This window comes from Spinacia oleracea, chromosome 3 (assembly GCF_020520425.1).
Source record: "Spinacia oleracea cultivar Varoflay chromosome 3, BTI_SOV_V1, whole genome shotgun sequence".
NCBI classification, from domain to species: Eukaryota; Viridiplantae; Streptophyta; class Magnoliopsida; order Caryophyllales; family Amaranthaceae; genus Spinacia; species Spinacia oleracea.
Genome location: NC_079489.1, coordinates 30,530,311 through 30,550,974, shown reverse-complemented (window position 1 = coordinate 30,550,974; position 20,664 = coordinate 30,530,311). Strand labels below are relative to the sequence as shown.

The 20,664-nt window shown below is 38.0% G+C and overlaps 1 protein-coding gene across 1 annotated transcript; it reads left to right on the top strand.

The window, feature by feature from the left end:
• The first annotated feature begins 12,498 nt into the window (after nt 1-12,498).
• Nucleotides 12,499-20,664, top strand: LOC110805984 (ISWI chromatin-remodeling complex ATPase CHR11). The gene is made up of 25 exons (XM_022011618.2): nt 12,499-12,841; nt 13,080-13,208; nt 13,304-13,407; nt 13,996-14,099; nt 14,653-14,750; nt 14,891-15,070; nt 15,163-15,384; nt 16,358-16,492; nt 16,580-16,862; nt 16,948-17,021; nt 17,174-17,394; nt 17,496-17,583; nt 17,672-17,765; nt 17,850-18,038; nt 18,145-18,176; nt 18,261-18,337; nt 18,423-18,512; nt 18,603-18,672; nt 18,748-18,802; nt 18,873-18,934; nt 19,052-19,217; nt 19,564-19,742; nt 19,821-20,036; nt 20,181-20,288; nt 20,380-20,664. Exons 1-25 carry the CDS (start codon nt 12,647-12,649, stop codon nt 20,395-20,397), a joined length of 3,189 nt encoding a protein of 1,062 aa, XP_021867310.2. The 5' UTR covers nt 12,499-12,646; the 3' UTR covers nt 20,398-20,664.

Genomic DNA, 20,664 nt, shown 5'->3' with positions numbered 1-20,664 from the left:
TAATTGAATATAAATCATGCGAAAAAACCATAAAGCCAAGAATCCAAATTAATTTTCACATAACAATTAGCATAATTTAGGACACATACACTTTGTAGCGTGCCCTCCCTAGCTGCGCCCGAACCGAACAAGAACAAGCCTAGGACTCCAAATGTCGTCCCTCCGTAGATAGTCCACAGCACGTTCGGATTCGCCTTAGATTTAATTAACTAGAATTGCACCTAAGGTTCTATGAATATGTTCGAATATTATGGCAAATAATATACTCAGTTTTAATCCTTAAAACTAGATGTATGATTGAAAATTATGTCGTTATAAATTTGTGAATCCCATCACATATTTATAGAGTGGGAATATGGAATTGGAATTTTACTAGGACTCAAGAATTCTAACTCTATTAGAATTAGAGTTTCCTTAAAACTAGTAATTCAGAAAATAAATCTAATCCTAATCGCTTAAGGATTCGATGCATGCACAAACTCTAACACGCACACGAGCACGACCCACAAGCGAGTAGGCCATGCCCGCGCGCGCGAGAAGCCCGCAGCAGGCGTCGCATCCCACACGAACTCGCTGCCTTGCTCGCAGCCTGCGTGCTGTGTCGCAGCCCAAGCGCTGCTTCGCAGCCCACCTTGCTCGCAGCCTTGGCGCGCTGGGCCTGGCCTTGCGCTGGGCCTGGCGTGTCGTTGGCTTGCTGTGTTGCGCGCTGGGCTTGCTGGACGTGGGCCTGGCTTCGTGTTGGGCCTTCGTCTAGCAAGCTCGTCCGATGCTTATTTCGTACGATGCGCTTCCGATTAATTTTCTGATTCCGGAATTCATTTCCGATACGAACAATATTTAACATGTCCGATTCCGGAATTAATTTCCGTTTCGAACAAATATTTAATATTTCCGATTCCGAAATTATTTTCCGATTCCGATAATATTTCCGATTCTGACAATATTTCCGTTTCCGGCAATATTTCTATTTCCGATAATATTTTCCGATACGTACCATGTTTCCGTTTCCGGCAACATCTACGACTTGGATAATATTTATATTTCCGATACGATCAATATTTCCGTTTCCGACAATATCATCGTTTCCGGAATACCCATAATTTGCCTTTTGACGATTTCAGCTCCCACTGTAACCGAGATCCGTCGATTCCGAATATTCATAGATGGAGTATTTAAATCCTTTAAATACTTGATCCGTTCACGTACTATTTGTGTGACCCTACGGGTTCAGTCGAGAGTAAGCTGTGGATTAATATTATTAATTCCACTTGAACTGAAGCGGCCTCTAGCTAGGCATACAGTTCACTTGATCTCACTGAATTATTAACTTGTATAATTAACACTGAACCGCATTTATTAGACTTAGCATTAAATGCATACTTGGACCAATGCCATTATTTCCTTCACTTTGCTCTTATCATATTTATATTATCTTGCTCATTCGGATTGTTAGCACCCCCTCCCACCGACGAATTCGACCCTAGGTAGAATTTGTCCAAAACAAGAACCATTCCACTACATAAGTTGGAGGCTAAGTTGGGTGAATTAGAGGATGGTGGGGAAATGTTCAGAAGAATATTTGTGATGTTTGCATTTTTTTGTTTTCCTAGTTCCTATAGCTAATAGGACTGCTAATTTGGTTTTCGTTAAAGTTATTGAGGATGTAGATGAAATAAAAAATATTGATTGATGTGGATATTTCCATGAGAGGTTATGTCGGGCTATTAGGAAGTATAAACAATTAGGCAGCCATGGTAATGTTGGCGGATGCTTGTGGGTTTTACAAGTTGTCTATTTTCTTCGCCTTCAATTTAGGGGCATTGCTGAGAGTTGTAGTCTTCCCTTGATGAAGCATAGGTCTGGTATCAAAATCCACTAAATGCTTGTTTTGGAAAAGGATTCAGATTGTTTTGGTAGTGGTATCCTATATACTCTCACCTATCTTGTTTGTCAAAATTTGGGTTTTCAAGATGGTTTTGCCAAGATAACATGAAAACAGTTCAATTTTGGTCCAATTTTGAAAATTACTTAGGGAATTACAAACCCGTACCCAATATTAGTAAATCAGGTAATAGTGGAATAAAGTTAGGGTAGAAGTAATATTATTACAGAAGAAGATATCCAAAATACTCTCTAGAGTCACAACTCAAAATTCTCTAAAACATACATATAGGATGAGTTAGAAATAACATACGTGAATTATTCAAAAAGACAATAATGATTGCAGATAGATGTTGAAAAAAAACAAAATTACTAACTATATCAGTAAGGTCGTACCCAGTGCACACGACTCCCGCTACTTAGCTTCGGGTTTGGGGAATGTCCATTGTACGTCACCTTATTTTATAAAGAGATTGTTTTCAGGGATCGAACCCGTGCCCTTGCAGATAACAAGTAGACACTAATTATGTATGTATTAAGAAAAAAACAATTTTGATAGGCATGAAAAAAATCATTAAACATGTCCTCTTTAATTGGATAACCAGAACATACATACCTATGCTAGATCCATATACAGTTCAAAATTGTAAAATGAGCGGCAGAGCTTTCATATAACATTTTCCCAGGCATCTGCCGATTTCAAAAATAAATAAATAAAAATACAAAAGCTAACGAGAAAGAATAACGAAAATAAAGTCCCTATCAGGAAAACAGAAAATTCATACCTAAGGTGCAGCTTGTGGCCACCAGCGACTAACAAAACAAGCAGCTGATCATGCTGGAGCATCTTAAATCCTTTACGTATTAGCTTCTCATTGGATATGCAACTGGACATTTTTGGGTCAAGCTATCTAAAGTGTTTGATGTAGGCGACTTCGCAACAGGTCTCCATTATCCCACTGTCCCAGGCCCAGACAATAACTAAAGGAGGGAGAACGAAACTTAACGAACGCGGCAAACCCGCCACACCCTAACAAGTAGTGTTCTGGAAGGAAAATCAAATTAATGTAAAGAGACTTTTTATATTGCTGAGAAGATACCGATATCAAACAACTAAAAAAGGAGACCACGACATACTCCCCAATTTTCCTGTTAAATAATTAATATGCAAGATCACAACACAACCATTGTATAAGAAGCCTTCACCAAGGCACTTATTTGTCTTCTTTGAGCCCCTAGTTCACTTGTCTTGGATGACATCCCGTTCATTTGATGGAAAACCTCACCTTTGTTTTGATAACATTTAAAAGAAAAGGAAGCAACTCTCTCTCCCCTTTGCTGAAATTCTAACCATAATTGAATTGCTTCCATTGGTTTTCCAATGAACCTCGCTTCAAAAGCTATTGAATTGTTTGTTGTTGTTTAATCACCATGCCCCACTGACAAGCAGAAAATACTCAATGTTGACTCACTGATAAGCATTCAGGACTCTGTAATCATACCAGCTGCAATAACCTTATGCTTCCGCTTGAATACGTTAGCAGCAATGACAATGTTTGATTTGCTTCTCCAATAGACACTCGGCACAAAAAGTCCATCATCCTCTTTAACCTCGTGCTGGGATGTAGGATTGATGGAACTAAGTTTGTAAGAGGTGATTGGCATTGAAAGTAAGTGAAAATCTGAGACACTATGTTGAACGATTATAATAGCAAAGCTCCTGAAAAAGAAATATAATGGATGAAGTTCCAAGAGACCCTCATCAACGAAAAGCTCCTAAAAGTTTCAAATGAGAGAAAAATGTCCTTTTAAGACAACAAACACATGTCATCATTAAAATTTTGTTTTCATCACACAAAGAAACTGACTTGGGACATGAAGAAGTTCAAGAGTCCAACTACCAAGATCTAATGTTTATTTTACTGTGAAGTTCAGGGTAAGACAAAATCTCATAAAACCCTAATATGAAATTCCAAAAACCCGTAAAAAATCAAAATTTGAATACATAGACCTAGAAAATTATAAGAATTCAGAATTGAAGGTAGATAAGAAGAAAAGTACATGAAACTCCTACGAGGTCGAACATGTGAGTAGCTTGGATAAGATCAGAAGATCGGAATTAAACCCTAATCTGAAAACACCCAAACCCCAAAGAAACTGATATTTAGATACATAGACCTAGAAAGTTCTAAAAATTCAGAAATTGAGGGAAGATAAGAAGATAAATACATGAAATCCTAACATATAAAAACAATTGGAAAACAAACCTCAGTCTCATAGCATTGGCATCAGCTTCAACAGTATAAATTGACGCCATGGCCTACAAAGTAACATAAATCAACCGAAAAAAGTTGTCAAAAAATTACGAAACTAAGCAAATTAATAATCATCAAAGTTCAACCAAAGTAAAATAAAAAGAGGAGGGGAAGAGGAAATCTAAAAAAAAGGAATAAAAGAAAACCTGAAGCTAGGTTTAATCCATGGTAGAGGCGTTGGTGGAGAGTGGCTAGATGAGAAGGGGGTCCTAGTTTCATGGTCCCTGGTTTTTTACCTCTTTTTGACGATTTCATTGTCTTTCAATTATGATTGTCGTAAAATTCAGACTAAAAAACAACTATGCGACAATCGAGCATATTTTTTTAACATCTAACACCCGCGGTTACCACTTTTCTCCCAGGGCCAAAATCGATTTTGTGAGAACTGCAAAAAAAATGAATATAAATACAATCAACAAAAGGAGATGAGTACAAACAACAGTTGAGAAATCAAAATTTCTAAAAAATAAAAATAAATCAAAATCAAACCTTAATTTTACCTCACTCGAACCCAAGGAATAGGAGCACTGCAAAAATCAACAACAAAAACAACATAGTTAGGGAGAGTTTATGATGTTGGGAAAAGATAAAAGAAGGCAGCGCCAAGAAGAGGAAGAAAAGGGGCGAAGAAGACAGAGTAATTTGTAGTATGAAAGAGGAAGAGGAACTCCATTGAAGAGAAGATGAGAGGCGAGGGTGAAGAAACCAAAGAAAGAGAAGAACCGTGAGGGGCGAAGAAACCAGAATTTTCTTGATCATAGATGACGCGTGGCATCATCAAAGTGAGGAGGTTTAAAACAGACGTTTAACTATTGATAAGAATAAGGACAAAAAAACTAAGAAGGAAATGAAGGGCATATGTGTGACTACACTATTGGGTGAATAGTATTACAAGTATGAAGCTTTATAATTAGTGTTAGGATATGGACAATTTGAATATTTACAACTTTTCTTAATATTTATGCCCATCCCAAATGATGCAAGTAAAAAAACAAAGCAGACGAAGTATAGGATAAAAATTATGAGTGAAAATATTTGTTGGAAAAATACGCCTAGACCTAATGGATATGGTCCGAATTTTTATTTTTTAAACGCGTAGGATCTCGGTCATATTTGGATTCACCTCCAAAAAAAGGGGTTTGAGTCTAGTCATGAGTCAGGTAAATAGTATACGCGTACCACAAAGATGAAAGAGAAAACTAGAGTGAGAAAGAGCAAAAAAACACAAGAAAAAGAGCCAACTAGAAATCCAAGAAAATACGGTCAAATCTTGCATCCATTTTTGACAACTCTCTTCTTGATTTATCTATCAAGTAGCTGTAATTTGCAGCTGACCTCCCTCAAATGGTTTACCCAGCAAAATAATAATGCTTCCTACTATCAAATCACTTCTCAATATCTACTCTATGGGAGTGATTATCCAATAGCTATAAAGCAATCATGTGCTAATTTTTCAGCTTCCAGTGTAAAATCATCCATTCTTATCAGAAAAGGTACAACTTTACCAATTGTTTAATCTCTTTTAACAAACTAACATCAACGATTGGGATCTTAAACCCAAAATATCTCCCCAAAAGTTGCCTAATTCCTAGTGATTTGTCAGTGGGCTCAACACGTGATTCATACAAAGAGAGTGAGGGTGTAATTTCCCATCCCAAAATCTTTTCTCTGCAAAACCCCTTTCTGCAATTTCAGATCGGAAATTCAATATCAAGAATAGTCACCTCAAATTCAGCAGGGTTCGGAAAAAGTTTCCGTTGGCGTGGAGCTCTTTTTCATCAATGGAAAAAATCCCTCCATTGTCTCAATCTGTCAGAACAACGGATGTCCCCTTCTCAAGCAACACTCCATCTCCAAAAGATAGTAAGTAAACTCTTCCCCTTGACATTCAACGATCTCTATAAAAGGGACACTCAGGTAAATTATCCAAGCACCACAAATTCGCATCCTCCTATTCAATTCAGTATCACTTTACAATCTATCTGTTATCACGTTTCTCACTATCTCAATTTGTGTGACCTTATGGCTGAGGAAAAATCTTACAAGGAAGCTATCCTTGAAGGACAAAGCAAGAAAGGAGATCCATCCATGGAGACCTCTGTTGATGACGATGAAGCTCCATCCCCTCAATCTCAAAGGAAACAACAACCAGATCTCTCTCCCAACCAACTCCACCCAGAAGAGAACAAGAAAGGAGACTCGGATATCCCGCTGGATGAGCTGCCCCAAGTCCAGCAAGATATCGAAGATCTTTCCAAATCCTGTCTTCTTGGTAAGATTCTTGGTGACCCACTAGATATGAGAACTATTATCTCTAGAACTAAAGCTGATTGGAAAATGGTAAAAGGAGATGTTGAATACTTGTAAATGGGTAATAACTGGATTTTATTAAGATTTGCCAATCCTAATGATATGATGCTTGTTTGGTCGGAGAGACCTTGGCATGTCCAAGGAGAACTCTTTGTGCTGCAACCTTGGAGACCTTCTTTTGATCCCTATGAGGAGGAAATTCAGAGGGTGGACCTTTGGATTTGAATCCCTAGGTTTCCATCTGAATTAATGAACTTTGAGTCTATTGCTAATCTTCTTGAAAGAAATAATGTTGGTACTCTAATTAGACTTGATCAACGTTCCCTTCTTAGAAACAAAATCAGATTTGTTCGAGCCTGTATTTCGGTTAACATCAAAGAACCTCTGAAAACTTATGCTGAAAATCTCCGTTATGGAGGGAAAAAATTTGGTTAATATGGTTTGAAGATTTCTCTGAGGGCTGTTCCTTTTGTGGGGATGACTCACACACCATCGAGAAATGTCCATTGTTTAACTCCCCTCATAAAGATGTAAAAATAGTCCTTGAAAAAGCTCCGGCTTTTAAGAATATGGCTAGAAACCCTTGTGCTTCCAGTGCTATGCCAGGCAACCATGATACCACAGCTCAGCTAGCTTATGTGGTCCATGCTAAGCCTAAGCACAGAACACAAGCCCCTCAAGGTGAGTTCCCCTCTGTTTCAAAGAAACTAGCTACTAGAAAGCCTGAAAAGAAAAATTTCTCCAGTACTCCCACCAGAGGTGTGGTTATTAATGAAAATGACTCTCAAGTCAATGAAGCAAAGGCTAATAACAATGAAAACTTCCCATCTGTGAAAGGCAAGGGAAAGGCTAAACTAAATGTGGCCAATCCAACTATTGAAATTGAAAATGAGTCTTCTTCTGAGGATGATCTGTTTGAGAAGTTGTTCCCAAATGAACCTCTCCAAGCCCATCTTGATGTCAATAGAGAAGGAACAAGTGGAGCTATCTACACTCCACCTATCCCCTCGATGAGTCTCATAACACAGCCAGAAACTCATGAAACCACTCATTCCCTAGTGGTGCAGCCTCAAGTTCACTTGGAAAAGCAGATAGAGGGAGACCAAAACCTTGGTATCTCTAAGGCAATGCCGAATGCTGATAAGGAAGACACTCCCCTTTTGGAGGAATCAAGCTTTCAGTCTTCTCACTCAGACTTGCCTGAGGTATCCTTCCACTCCATCCAATCTGATAGTTCAATCATAAGAGAAATTGAGAAGCTATAGGTGGAGCAGCCACTGATATCGTGGCCCTCCAACCTTTCTGATTCATCAAAGAGAAGGCTCAAAGACAACGTTGAGGACACCGCCTCAACAGGTATGAAAAGGCCTAGAAACTGATCTAGCCAATGGTAATTTCTCATTTTGGTTCTAATGACTTTTGGGTATTGGAATATTAGGGGTTGTGGAAGAAAAAATGTATTAGCAGAAATTAAAGACTTTTATGTAGTGAACAAAATCAATGTAATGGTTCTAAGTGAAACTAAAACCCAATCCCCTCCCACTAGTAGTGCTGTAGCCAGATGTGGTTTCAGTGATTTTGACTTCATCCCTACCATTGGACTATCTGGTGGATTGTGGATCATGTGGAAGTATTGTAATGTGTCTCCTTTTAGTCTTGTTGTTTCTCATAAATCTTCAAGGTTTATAGCTTGTGATATTAAGTATCTTTTGTTTGATAACTCAATTACAGATATTTTTATTTATGCACCTGCCAGAGACAACCAAAAAGATCAATTCTGGCATGAGCTAATCGAATTTACTAGTTCTCTAAATAACCCACTTTTCATATTGGGAGATTTCAATGAGATTAGTAACGCGAATGATAAGTGTGGTGGAAAACTTCCTTCTCAATCCCGGTATTGTAGAATGGATAATTTAAAATCGATGATTAATTGTGTCGAAATCCCTTTTACGGGTACAACATATACTTGGCGAAAGAAAAAATATGGAGATGGTAACATATTAGAAAGATTAGATAAGAGTGTGGCCAGTTCTGATTGTTTAGCCATGTTCCCAAATACAAGCATCCATCATCATATTTTCTCTTCTTCAGACCACTGTCAAATATCATTATGTCTTCACCAACAAAGTAATACAAAAAGAGTCCCTCCCTTTAGATTTGAAAAGATGTGGACACAGAGGAAGGATTTTGATATTCTCATTAAAAAAACATGGTGTACAAAATTTGTGGGATCAAACATGTTCTGTCTGGTAAAGAAATGCAAACTTCTAAAAGATAATGCCAAAGAATGGAACAAGACAAAATTTGGTAATATTTTTCGTCAGTTGAGAAAGGTGGATGAGAAACTCAGTAGTATACAACAACTTCTCCTTATTGACCCAAATAATAGAAAGCTCCAAAAAGTATATGATAATTTCAATACCAAGAAGGAAAAATCATTTTCCTATTCAAATAACTACTGGAAGCAAAAGGCAAAGACAAATTCTCTTAAATTTGGAGATCGCAATTCTAAATACTTTCAAACTGTTGCTACTATAAGAAAAAATAAGAATACAATTAAAAGAATCATCTCTAATGATGATCAGGTCATCACTAACAGTGATGCTATAAATCATCATATAAAAGAGGAATTTGCAAAACGATTTACGTCTAACAGTGATTCCGATTTTGATTCTAGCTCAGATTTCACCCTCCTAACTCCTATCATATCTCACACAGATAACATGGAGCTCATAAAAAATATTACAGACCAGGAAATTAAGGATGCAGTTTTTCAACTTGACCCGGACAAAACCCCAGGACCCGACGGTTTTCCACCTTACTTCTTTCAGAAGTACTGGAAATTAGTAGGAAATTCTGTCATAAGAGCAATCAAAGCTTTTTTTCACTCGGGAAAGCTCCTAAAAGAAGTTAACCACACTTTCTTAGCGCTAATTCCTAAAATAGACAACCCAGAAACTGCCAATCACTTCAAACCAATTAGTTTATGCTCTACCATCTACAAGGTTATCACTAAAATCCTAGTAAACAGATTAAAGCACGTTTTGGGTAAAATCATCCATCCCCTCCAAGGTGCTTTCTCTCCAGAAAGACTAATACAGGATAATATTTTATTAGCCCATGAAATTTTTCACTCCTTTAAAAACAAGGTAGGAAAAGGTGGGTGGTTAGCTATAAAGTTAGACATGGAAAAAGCGTACGATCGGTTAGAGTGGAACTACATTTTTGAAACTCTTTCTTGGCTTGGTTTCCACCAAACTTGGATTGGATGGATAAAAGAATGTATCACTACTACATCTTTCTCGGTCCTGGTTAATTGCCCTACTGATCGCTTCTTCCCCACTCGTGGGATTAGACAAGGTGATCCTTTATCACCATATATTTTCATCTTATGTGCTGAACTTCTCGCAAGACAACTACAGTTCCATAGTTCAAATGGTAGAAAACTACTTGGTGTCATTCCCGGTCACTCCGCTGTGAAGATCCCATTTCTTACATTTGCAGATGATACTATGATTTTTGCCAAAGCAAATTATGACAGTTGCTCATTAATTAAGGAAATTTTGGACAAATATTGTAAAATGTCCGGCCAATTAGTCAATTTTGAAAAATCATCTTTCCAGTGCACTAAAAATGTACCCTTGGCTGACAGGGACTATTTTAAAAACATCCTTAAAATGAGAGAGTCTGACTCATTAGGTAAATATTTGGGTTGCCCAATAATTGATCGAAGAGTCACAAAGGAAACATTTGCTGATATTATCTCTTCAGCTAAAAACCAACTCCCTAAATGGAAAGCCAACTCACTATCTCAAGCCGGTAGATCGATTTTAATTCAAAGCAATCTATCGTCTAAGGCTAATTACCAAATGCAAAGTTTCTCTCTTCCCCAATCGGTCAACTCCTCTCTTGATAAAATCTATCGCCAATTTTTCTGGAACAAGGACCCCTCGTCCAAGGCCCCTTACCTTATAGGATGGTACAAAATTTGTAAACCCAAATGTCTAGGAGGCCTTGGATTTAGAAGAGCAGACATAAATAATAAGGCCATGCAAATGAAGCTCTTGTGGAGGATATTAACCGACCCATCCAACCAATGGGTTAACATGGTAACTAAGAAATATCTAAAAGACAAACACTTGTTTAGCTATAATCCATCGTCTAACGTTTCGTGGTAATGGAGGAATCTAATGGCCTTACGCCCAATTTTTCAAAAAGGATTAAGATGGCAACTTGGAGATGGAAATAAGATTTCCTTTTGGTATGATAATTGGGTGTATGAGAATCCAATTATTGAGAGAACCACCCCTACTTCACCAATCCTAGACCATACAGTTAGTTTCTTCATAACTCAAGACAGACAATGGGATATTCAAAAGTTGAGATGTTTCCTTCCAACTACAATAGTCACTGACATATCCCGAGTTTTAATCCCCTCTAACCTCATTCCGGATAAGTTATTTTGGGGTCCAGCTCCTAATGGGATATTTTCAACTAAATCGGCTGCTTGTCTAGCTCAAGGTCTCTCCCTTTCCCCGGAAAATAGAGTACCTCACAGGTGGATATGGAAATTAAATGTACCTCCAAAAGTGCAAAATTTTCTATGGAAAATATTTAGTGACGGCCTTCCAATGAAAGAACGCCTTTTTAGGAGTCATGTCATAATGCCCCTTCATTGTGAAATTAATTTGTAACCATCATACATAAGACACTTCTCATCTTCTATTTGCTTGTCCTTTTGGAAAAGACATTTTCTTCCAGCTCCAAAGGACTGGAAATTGGCCTATGCCCTCCTTTGATCCTGATCTAGACCTCTATAGTAACATCCAAAATCTGAAACAAAATGTCAGTACTGAAAATCTTGAAAAAATCACAATGGGATGGTGGTTTATATGGTTTATCCGCAATTCTGTTACGTTTAGACAAGAAAGCTTTAGTTCCTCACAAGCTTGTATTCTCATTCGTAATTTCATTAAGAACTGGCGTAATTCCTTAAATCATGACATGGATGATCCCTCTCAGACTACCATTAAACTTGAGAACGTCAATCGCAATTCCGACAAAAACAAATTTCTTGGTCCCTCCCACCTCCAAGACACTATAAATTGAATTTTGATGGTTCAAAATATTTTGATCATCAAACAACTTTTGGTTTCATAATCAGAGATGAAAAAGGGGAACTTATTTTAGCAGGGGCTAAAGCCATCCACAATAGCTACTCCATTCTCCAAGCAGAGGCCATGGGCCTAAGAGAAGGGCTAAAAGGGGCCTTGTTTTTTGGTATAAAAAATTTGATTATTGAGGGAGATAATCTTGTGGTTGTTAACTCGATTAATCGTGTTTGGCAAATACCATGGGAAATTAACAATATTATTTGTGATGCAGAGATGGATCTTACTACTTTGGAGTCCTTCTCCGTACGTCACTGCTTTCGAGAAGCAAATCAAGCGGTGGACTTCATGGCGAATCAGGGGCATACTACTCTAGATCTCCGTTATTGTTTCTCTTCCTTTGCTCCTCCGCTCTCCCTCATCATCCGAAAGGATGCCTTAGGTTGGCCTACTTCGAGGGCCTAACCTAGTTTTCTCTCCGTATAAAAAAAAAAAGAGTCTTTAATGGCTCATGGCCTATCCCTGTTCCTCTCGTGCCGTGCCGAGTTTACAACTGGCTCATGCCGTGCCGAGTTTACAACTGGCTCATGCCGTGCCGAGTTTACAACTGGCTCATGCCGTGCCGAGTTTACAACTGGCTCATGCCATGCCGAGTTTACAACTGACTTATGCCATGTCGGGCTCGGGCAACCCACTTACCGCCCGACCATGCCCAGCTCTAAGCAACTGTAACAGTAACGCACTACATATCCATCCACAAAAGGCGGGAAGACAAATTTCACGGATAAATGGCGGGAACATTTTCACCCATCTACAATTTTCCCTAATCCTACATAAAAGAATAAATACACCTTTCATTTTTCTCTCTCTTCATTTTTATCTAATTTTAAACCAAAAAAAATCACTCAACTTTAGTCGGTATTTAATATACTCACTCTTCCCCCAAAACACACACTTCCAATTTCCAAACCCTCGGTCTTGGAGCAGTCAAAAACCAACAGATCCTTGCGTTCTTCTTCTTCTTCAATGGCGAAACCCTCGAAACAGCGCTCTTCATCTAACGACGCTTCCAATTCTTCGGAAGAAGAAGAGCAAGTTAACGACCAGATCGATGAAGAAGACGATGAAGAGCTCGAGGCTGTTGCCAGACCCGTTGAGTCCGATGAAGAGGAGGCGGACGATGACACTCCCGGCGATGAAGACGGCGAAGAGGAGTTTGAGGTTGCTACTTTCTCTCTCGTCCAGGGTTTTGATTTTTTATTGTAAATGGTTTAGATCCATACTTTTTTGGGGTTGTTTCGGTTTGTGCTATCTAGGGTTCAGTTTGGTTTTCAAATTACGAATCTTTTTCATTTATTGTTTGTGTCATTGGGATTTTGTTTTGTGTCTGAGTGCGTCTTGTGCTAATTGGTTATTTATGAATTATGAGCTCATGTTCTTTCGATTTAATGTATGGTAGGATGGAAACACTGGGGGTACTGAACTTTCTAAGCGCGAAAGGGCTAGGTTGAAAGAAATGCAGAAGCTAAAGAAGCAGAAGATTCAGGAAATTTTGGACAAACAGAATGCTGCAGTTGATGCTGATATGGTCTGTTCGACATCCATTGGTATTGTTATTCGGGCCTTTTCAGTCTTATTCGTAGATAATGTCATGACTATTTTTTTTGAAACTCTTATGGGCAGAACAACAAAGGGAAAGGGCGTTTGAAGTATCTTCTACAGCAGACAGAGATATTTGCCCATTTTGCTAAGGGTGACCATTCTGCCTCACAGAAGGTTAAGGGAAGGTATGGTTATTGATTACAATATTTTCCTCTTTGTATTGTGCACGTGCATAGTTATGAAACAACGAGTTCATATGGATATTTGGAAGTGAATGCAAAATGAACATACCATAACTTCAAATTAATGATGCTAAATAAAGCAGGGGCCCATCAATATTGTTATTGTCTTGTTTTATAACACCATTTACTTGGAAAATGGTGGCCTTCAAATATGGGGCTGAAAGGAGGGAAGACAAGTATGCTTATTACTCAGTATACAATATATAAAGAGTACGGAGTACAAGGTTAGTTTAACTGTTGAGTTGCTTGGTGAACGATGGGGAAAGGGAATTAGTGAACTACCTCTTAGACACACATATAGAGTGCGATTTTTTATGATGAACTTGGTAAGGTGAAGGCAAATGTTGACATCCCCTATTTTTTATGAGCCTTTCATTGCAGTTCCTTGTTATTATATATTCTATAGGTCACCTTAATGCAAGGTGCTGAGTAGCATTTGTTTGGAAATCTGTTCCACTGCCTTCTATGAGGCCAGTGGGGTTTCCTATTTTTTCAACCACTCTCTTTATCGCTGTTGTATGCTGATTTTAGGGGCCGCCATGCATCGAAGATTACTGAAGAAGAGGAAGATGAGGAATATCTCAAGGAGGAAGAAACCGGGCCTTCTAATACAAGACTGCTCACACAGCCTTCTTGTGAGTTATGCTCTCCCTTATTGAATTCCCTAGCTTTAAAGATTTACTATACCCTAAACTTGGCTTCACCTGGCACTATTGTTTGAGTGCTTTGTGGTAAGGTTCATAAGCATAAGCCTATCAATTTTTTATAGTGAATGCTCATTTAATCATCAGAGAAACAACTGATGATTGAAGTTTTCATTAGAGTGTCTTTTGGGTATGAAACTTTTGAATGCTTCCTCCCTCTTCTTGCACTTGTACCAGAATGGAATTGCCGTGTTACTGAGACATTTGGACCAGCATCTTTACATACTAGGATTTGATATTATCTCCAGTTTTGTCCGTTTTTCCCTTGTTTGAAGTGTTTTCTTATGTCATAAACTCATGATCTTCTATAACTGAAGGTGGAACTAGTTCACATATAGCACATATTAGCTGAAGCTGGATTATGGATTAATTTATTTCTGTGTACGTAGTTCTACATATGACATTAGTGTGTCACTTATTAATAACATAAATTTATACAAGAATATTTATTTTTTCTTATTTTATTTTTGGGTTTGTTTTACAGGTATTCAGGGAAAGATGAGGGATTATCAACTTGCTGGATTGAACTGGCTTATACGGCTGTATGAGAATGGTATAAATGGAATCCTTGCTGATGAAATGGTAAGCTACACACATGTAACCCCTTATCATTTGAATTTATTTTGTTTTGTCTTGCCCTCTTTTGATTTTTCTTATTCTAGCAAAAGTAGTACTACTAGTGATATTGATTTGGTGTCGTTATGTATTCTTCATATTTATAGGGTCTCGGTAAAACTTTGCAAACTATCTCTTTGTTGGGTTATCTTCATGAATTCAGAGGAATTACTGGGCCTCACATGGTTGTTGCTCCAAAATCAACCCTTGGCAATTGGATGAATGAAATAAAACGGTTTTGTCCGACTTTGCGTGCTGTAAAATTTCTTGGAAATCCTGAGGAAAGGGTAAGTTATGTTTCTATATATGGAGCTTCGATGTTGAATTTTCAGAGTTAATGCTGACAGATAAGTTGCTGATTGTCTGATTTTATTTGCAGAGACATATACGTGAGGATTTATTGGTTGCTGGAAAATTTGATGTCTGTGTCACTAGTTTTGAAATGGCTATCAAAGAGAAAACTTCTTTACGTCGTTTTAGTTGGCGATATATAATCATCGATGAAGCACATAGAATCAAAAACGAAAATTCTTTGCTTTCAAAAACAATGAGGCTCTTTAGTACCAACTACCGTTTGCTCATCACTGGAACTCCACTTCAGGTAATTTTTTTTGCTGTCTTAGCATTGTATTGGAGTGTAGCAAATAATTCAGAAATGGTGCATCTTATGATAGTTGTTAAGAATGAATTTGCCTGGATCCCTGTATCTAATATTCCCATTACTCTTTTTTCCTTTAGCCTGTGTTTCCAAGTCATGCGTGAAGTTAATAAAATGTTCCGCCGACTAATTTGGAAGTGCAGGCAGCAGAATGTGATGAAGTTGCCCTGACAGTGCATTTGAGAAACGAATTGATAAATTTTGTTTCAAAAGAATACGCTGCATTTGAGTTTATTGTTTAAACTTGCTAATTACACATTGAGTTATAATGATAAAGATATCACCGGTCAAAGTTTCAAGGTTTGATCTTGAAAGTTCTAATGTTAGCTATTACTAACAAGCGCTACCAGTGGCTGGAACTTTCAAATCCCCTCTTTTCGCGTTGAGTGCTAAACTTTTTATTCTAGTGCAGATCATTCATAATAGAAAAAGACAGACAGTAACTGCTGTAGCAGTTTACATATTTTAGATTTTAGTTTCAAGTTTCTTGTTGATTTTTCTTCCTCTTCTTTTTGTCAATTGTGAATTGTATTATATTCAAATCTTTTGCTGAAAGTCTGTCTGATGTGTTGTTTTTGTTGGCACTTTTCAAATATTCATATTGTGTGCAAATTTTAATTTTTTTGGATGAGAGTTTTAGGCTATGCTCTGTTCACCTTATTTCCACTTATTTTAGGAAAAATAAGTTCAGATAAGTTCAGATAAGATAAGTTCAGATAAGTTCAGATAAGATAAGTTCAGGAAAAATAAGGGTTTTATAACTAAAATAAGTTTTGATAGGTTCAGTTAAGTTTAGATAAGTTCAGAAAAAATAAGTGAAAATCAGGTGAATATAACACACCCTTAGATGAAAATTTGATAGGATCATCTTGTTCTGATTGGTCTTAAATTATATGCAATTTCTTCTGAACTGCAGAACAATCTCCATGAATTGTGGTCGCTTCTCAACTTCTTATTGCCAGAGATTTTTAGCTCAGCAGAAACATTTGATGAGTGGTTTCAGATATCTGGGGAAAATGACCAGCAGGAGGTCGTTCAACAACTTCATAAAGTAAGTCAAACAACTTGAAGAGTATCTGTGTATCATTTTACTTACCGTTTAGCTCTGTTGCTTAACATGTGGTTCTGCATCATTTAGGTCCTCCGACCCTTTCTTCTCCGGAGGCTGAAATCAGATGTTGAGAAAGGTTTACCCCCCAAAAAGGAAACTATTCTCAAAGTGGGAATGTCTCAAATGCAAAAACAGTACTATAGAGCTTTACTGCAGAAGGATCTTGAAGTTGTTAATGCTGGCGGAGAGCGCAAGCGCCTTCTTAACATTGCAATGCAGCTGCGAAAATGCTGTAATCACCCATATCTGTTCCAAGGTGCTGAACCTGGTCCACCCTACACCACAGGAGATCATTTGGTTACTAATGCTGGTAAATCTCGAGTCCAAAGGACAGTGCTTGGATCCTTTTGTTTAGGCATTGTTGACTGATGAATCTTCCATTTAATATATTGTAGGGAAAATGGTTTTGCTTGATAAGTTGCTTCCAAAACTCAAGGAGCGTGGCTCTAGGGTTTTAATATTTTCACAGGTAATATTTTATTAGTATACCCTAGGTCTTTTGCTTTATTATAAATTTGCTTGTTTGAAGTCTTTTGTTGCATGCTATGTGAAAATTCCATGATTAATTAAAAGGAACATTGGTGGGTAATTTAACCGTTTGTGTTCTGCATCTAACATCAGATGACAAGGCTGCTCGATATTTTGGAGGACTATCTTATGTTTCGTGGTCACCTATATTGTCGGATTGATGGTAACACCGGTGGAGATGATCGTGACGCTTCGATTGAAGCTTTTAACAAGCCAGGAAGTGAAAAGTTTGTCTTCTTACTGTCAACACGAGCTGGTGGTCTTGGCATCAATCTTGCTACTGCAGATATCGTCATTCTTTATGACAGTGACTGGTATGAATTTTCTTTCTGAAAATCAATGAATCCTTTCCCCCAGGCGGTTTTTGTGAGTTAGCTTGCTTACCGTCTGTATTAATACTTGCAACTCATGTCAGGAACCCACAAGTTGATTTGCAAGCACAGGACAGAGCCCATAGGATTGGTCAGAAGAAGGAGGTTCAAGTATTTCGTTTCTGCACAGAGGTTTGTTCGTTTTCTGTACTTGCTTTTAGGATAAGCATTCTTCATTGATAACATAAATATATAACCCTGTTTTGATATTTTTGGACAGTATACTATTGAGGAAAAGGTGATTGAAAGAGCTTATAAGAAACTTGCGCTTGATGCTTTGGTTATTCAACAAGGACGACTAGCTGAGCAAAAGAGTAAGATGCCTTGTTCTAAGGTACTTATTAATTTTGCTTGTATTGATTGATGACTTGTTGACTCAAACTTGTGGATTGGATCAGCTGTTAACAAGGATGAGTTGCTCCAAATGGTGAGATTTGGTGCCGAAATGGTTTTTAGCTCTGGGGATAGCACAATTACGGATGAAGATATAGATCGAATTATTGCCAAGGGAGAAGAAGCAACTGCTGAGCTTGATGCAAAAATGAAAAAATTCACAGAGGATGCCATTAAATTTAAGATGGATGACAGTATGTGGTTAACTTGAATATGTTGTTGAACTTGAAAGCATTACCTGTATCTTTTTTGTATCATTTATAAGCGGCTGGACTGATAAGTGCATTTTTTTCTGAATAGCGGCCGATTTGTATGACTTTGAGGATGAAAAGGTATGAGTCTATATCCCCATGCTTAGATTTTCAAGTTAATCCATAGGTTATAAGCTGATTCTGTTCCTTTATTTGCTCGTGAAGGATGAGAACAAGGTCGACTTCAAGAAACTCGCGAGTGACAACTGGATTGAACCACCAAAACGGGAGAGAAAGCGCAAGTAAGTAAATGTTATGTTGTCATCAACTTTTGATTATTGTTTCCTGTGCCTAATCTTATTTCGAACATTCTTGTTGATTGTACAGTTATTCAGAATCAGAATATTTTAAACAAACCATGCGCCAAAGTGGTCCTGCTAGGCCTAAGGAGCCTCGTATACCTCGCATGCCTCAGCTGTAAGTTGTATACTGAATATTTTGCATCAAGGCTCCTATTTTCCCTCAGTCATTATAGTCAAACTTATGTATGCTTCTACTCATTTTCAGGCATGACTTCCAGTTTTTCAACACTCAAAGGCTTAATGAACTGTATGAGAAGGAAGTGCGCAATCAGATGGTGGGTGGTCTTTTTAAGGCAACTCTTTATTTGAATATTAAGCATGAACTAACTTTTTTTTTTCATTCTGTTCAGCAAACACATCAAAAAAATCAGATGAAAGATTCCATTGAAGTGGATGAACCAGATGGTTCGTATATTTCCACCTTTTACTTTGGATCTTTCTATTTTCTGTGGCTAATGAAATGTTTAAATTATAGAAATGACAGATCCTCCCTTGACTGCTGAAGAACAAGAAGAAAAGGAGCGCTTGTTGGAGGAGGTAATCCCGCTTTATAGCCCCCTCTTTTCAGAGAAGTAAAGAAGAGAAAGCAAAAGACGATACTTGTTTTTTTTGCTTCGACATGAAGGTTTTATTGAAATGTTTTGTTTTCCTCAGGGTTTCTCTACGTGGACGAGAAGAGATTTCAATTCTTTCATCAGGGCTTGTGAGAAGTTTGGTAGGAATGACATAAAGAGCATTGCTGCAGAGATGGAAGGGAAAACTTTTGAGGAAGTTGAAAGATATGCTAAAGCTTTCAAGGAGAGATACAAGGAGTTAAATGGTATTCTTTTTTAAATATGGAGACCTAGTATTCTGACATAAATTATTCAAAAGCATGTTGGCATTTATAATGCGGAGTAGCAGAAATAGCTTGAGTGATTCCACTTCGAATATGGAGCATTCATCCTGCTTAGTCTTCAATGAATTCTGGAGTCATTGCTATGGTCATAGATACATGCTGTTCTGTGATGTCAAGTCAGTTGTATCTTTTCATCTCACTGAGGTTGACTGAGTTGATAATTGACTGACTTTAACTGGTTTCTGCTCCCCCCTCCTGCTCTTACAGTTTTTTATCTTTTATTTTATTTTTATATCTTCTACGCTGATTTGGTGTTGTCATAATTCAGATTATGACAGGATAATCAAGAATATTGAACGCGGAGAAGCTAGAATATCCAGGAAAGATGAGATTATGAAAGCAATTGGGAAGAAGCTGGATCGCTACAAGAATCCATGGTTGGAACTGAAGATCCAGTATGGCCAGAACAAAGGGAAGCTGTACAATGAAGAATGTGATCGCTTCATGGTGAATTTTCTTTGATTTTCTTAGCCAAAAAGTTTGTGTACATTTCATGCCACCTAATGTTGTTGAAAATCTGGACAGATTTGCATGGTTCACAAACTCGGATATGGGAATTGGGACGAATTGAAGGCTGCTTTCCGGACATCTCCATTGTTCCGGTTCGACTGGTTTGTTAAGTCTCGGACCACTCAAGAACTTGCAAGGAGATGCGACACGCTTATTCGTCTGGTTGAGAGAGAAAACCAGGAGTACGATGAGAGGGAGAGGCAAGCACGTAAAGAGAAGAAGCTTGCAAAGGTTTATTACTCTGATATTTGAATTTTCTCTGTTGACCTACTATGCTGCTTCTCATCTCCCACTTTCTTCCATCACTCTCAAAAAATGGAGTTTTCGATGTGCTTCATCACTGATCTTGATCTCATTCTCTCTTTGTACTTGCAGAATGCTACACCCTCTAAGCGTGGTACATCTCGTCAGCAAGCTGAAAGCCCCACTTCCTCCTTGAAGAAAAGGAAGCAGCTAACAATGGACGACTATGCTGCTGCGTCGGTATGTTCCGCATATAAGAGTTTGTCTCCCCCCATTCAACAGTAGGACATTTTCTGATTGTCAACTGATGTTCTTTAAATGATATTTGCAGGGGAAGAGGAGGAAATAATTTAATGGTTGAGCCAATTTTTTGCCCCCAATTATTTGGCTATTGTCTTGTAAGAGGAGCACGGCAGATATGCTCTGGGCTCTGATGTAGTAGTAACACACCCTTGACAGTAGCTGCCCTTTTTGCGGTGGGGGTGGTTCTATCTTAAGGGCTAACGGTTACATTGTATAGTTATATAGCTGAGAACCATCCTTAATGTAGTATCACTCATTTGAGTAGATGTTAATCAGACTTCTAACTGCAATGAAAGGTTCTCATCGGTCGTGA

Coding starts and splice junctions, on each gene's coding strand:
- LOC110805984 (XM_022011618.2), top strand. CDS start 12,647: ATGGCGAAACCCTCGAAACAGCGCTCTTCATCTAACGACGCTTCCAAT. Junction 18,803..18,872: donor TGAAGTGGATGAACCAGATG/GTTCGTATATTT, acceptor TTTAAATTATAG/AAATGACAGATCCTCCCTTG. Junction 19,218..19,563: donor GAGATACAAGGAGTTAAATG/GTATTCTTTTTT, acceptor GTCATAATTCAG/ATTATGACAGGATAATCAAG.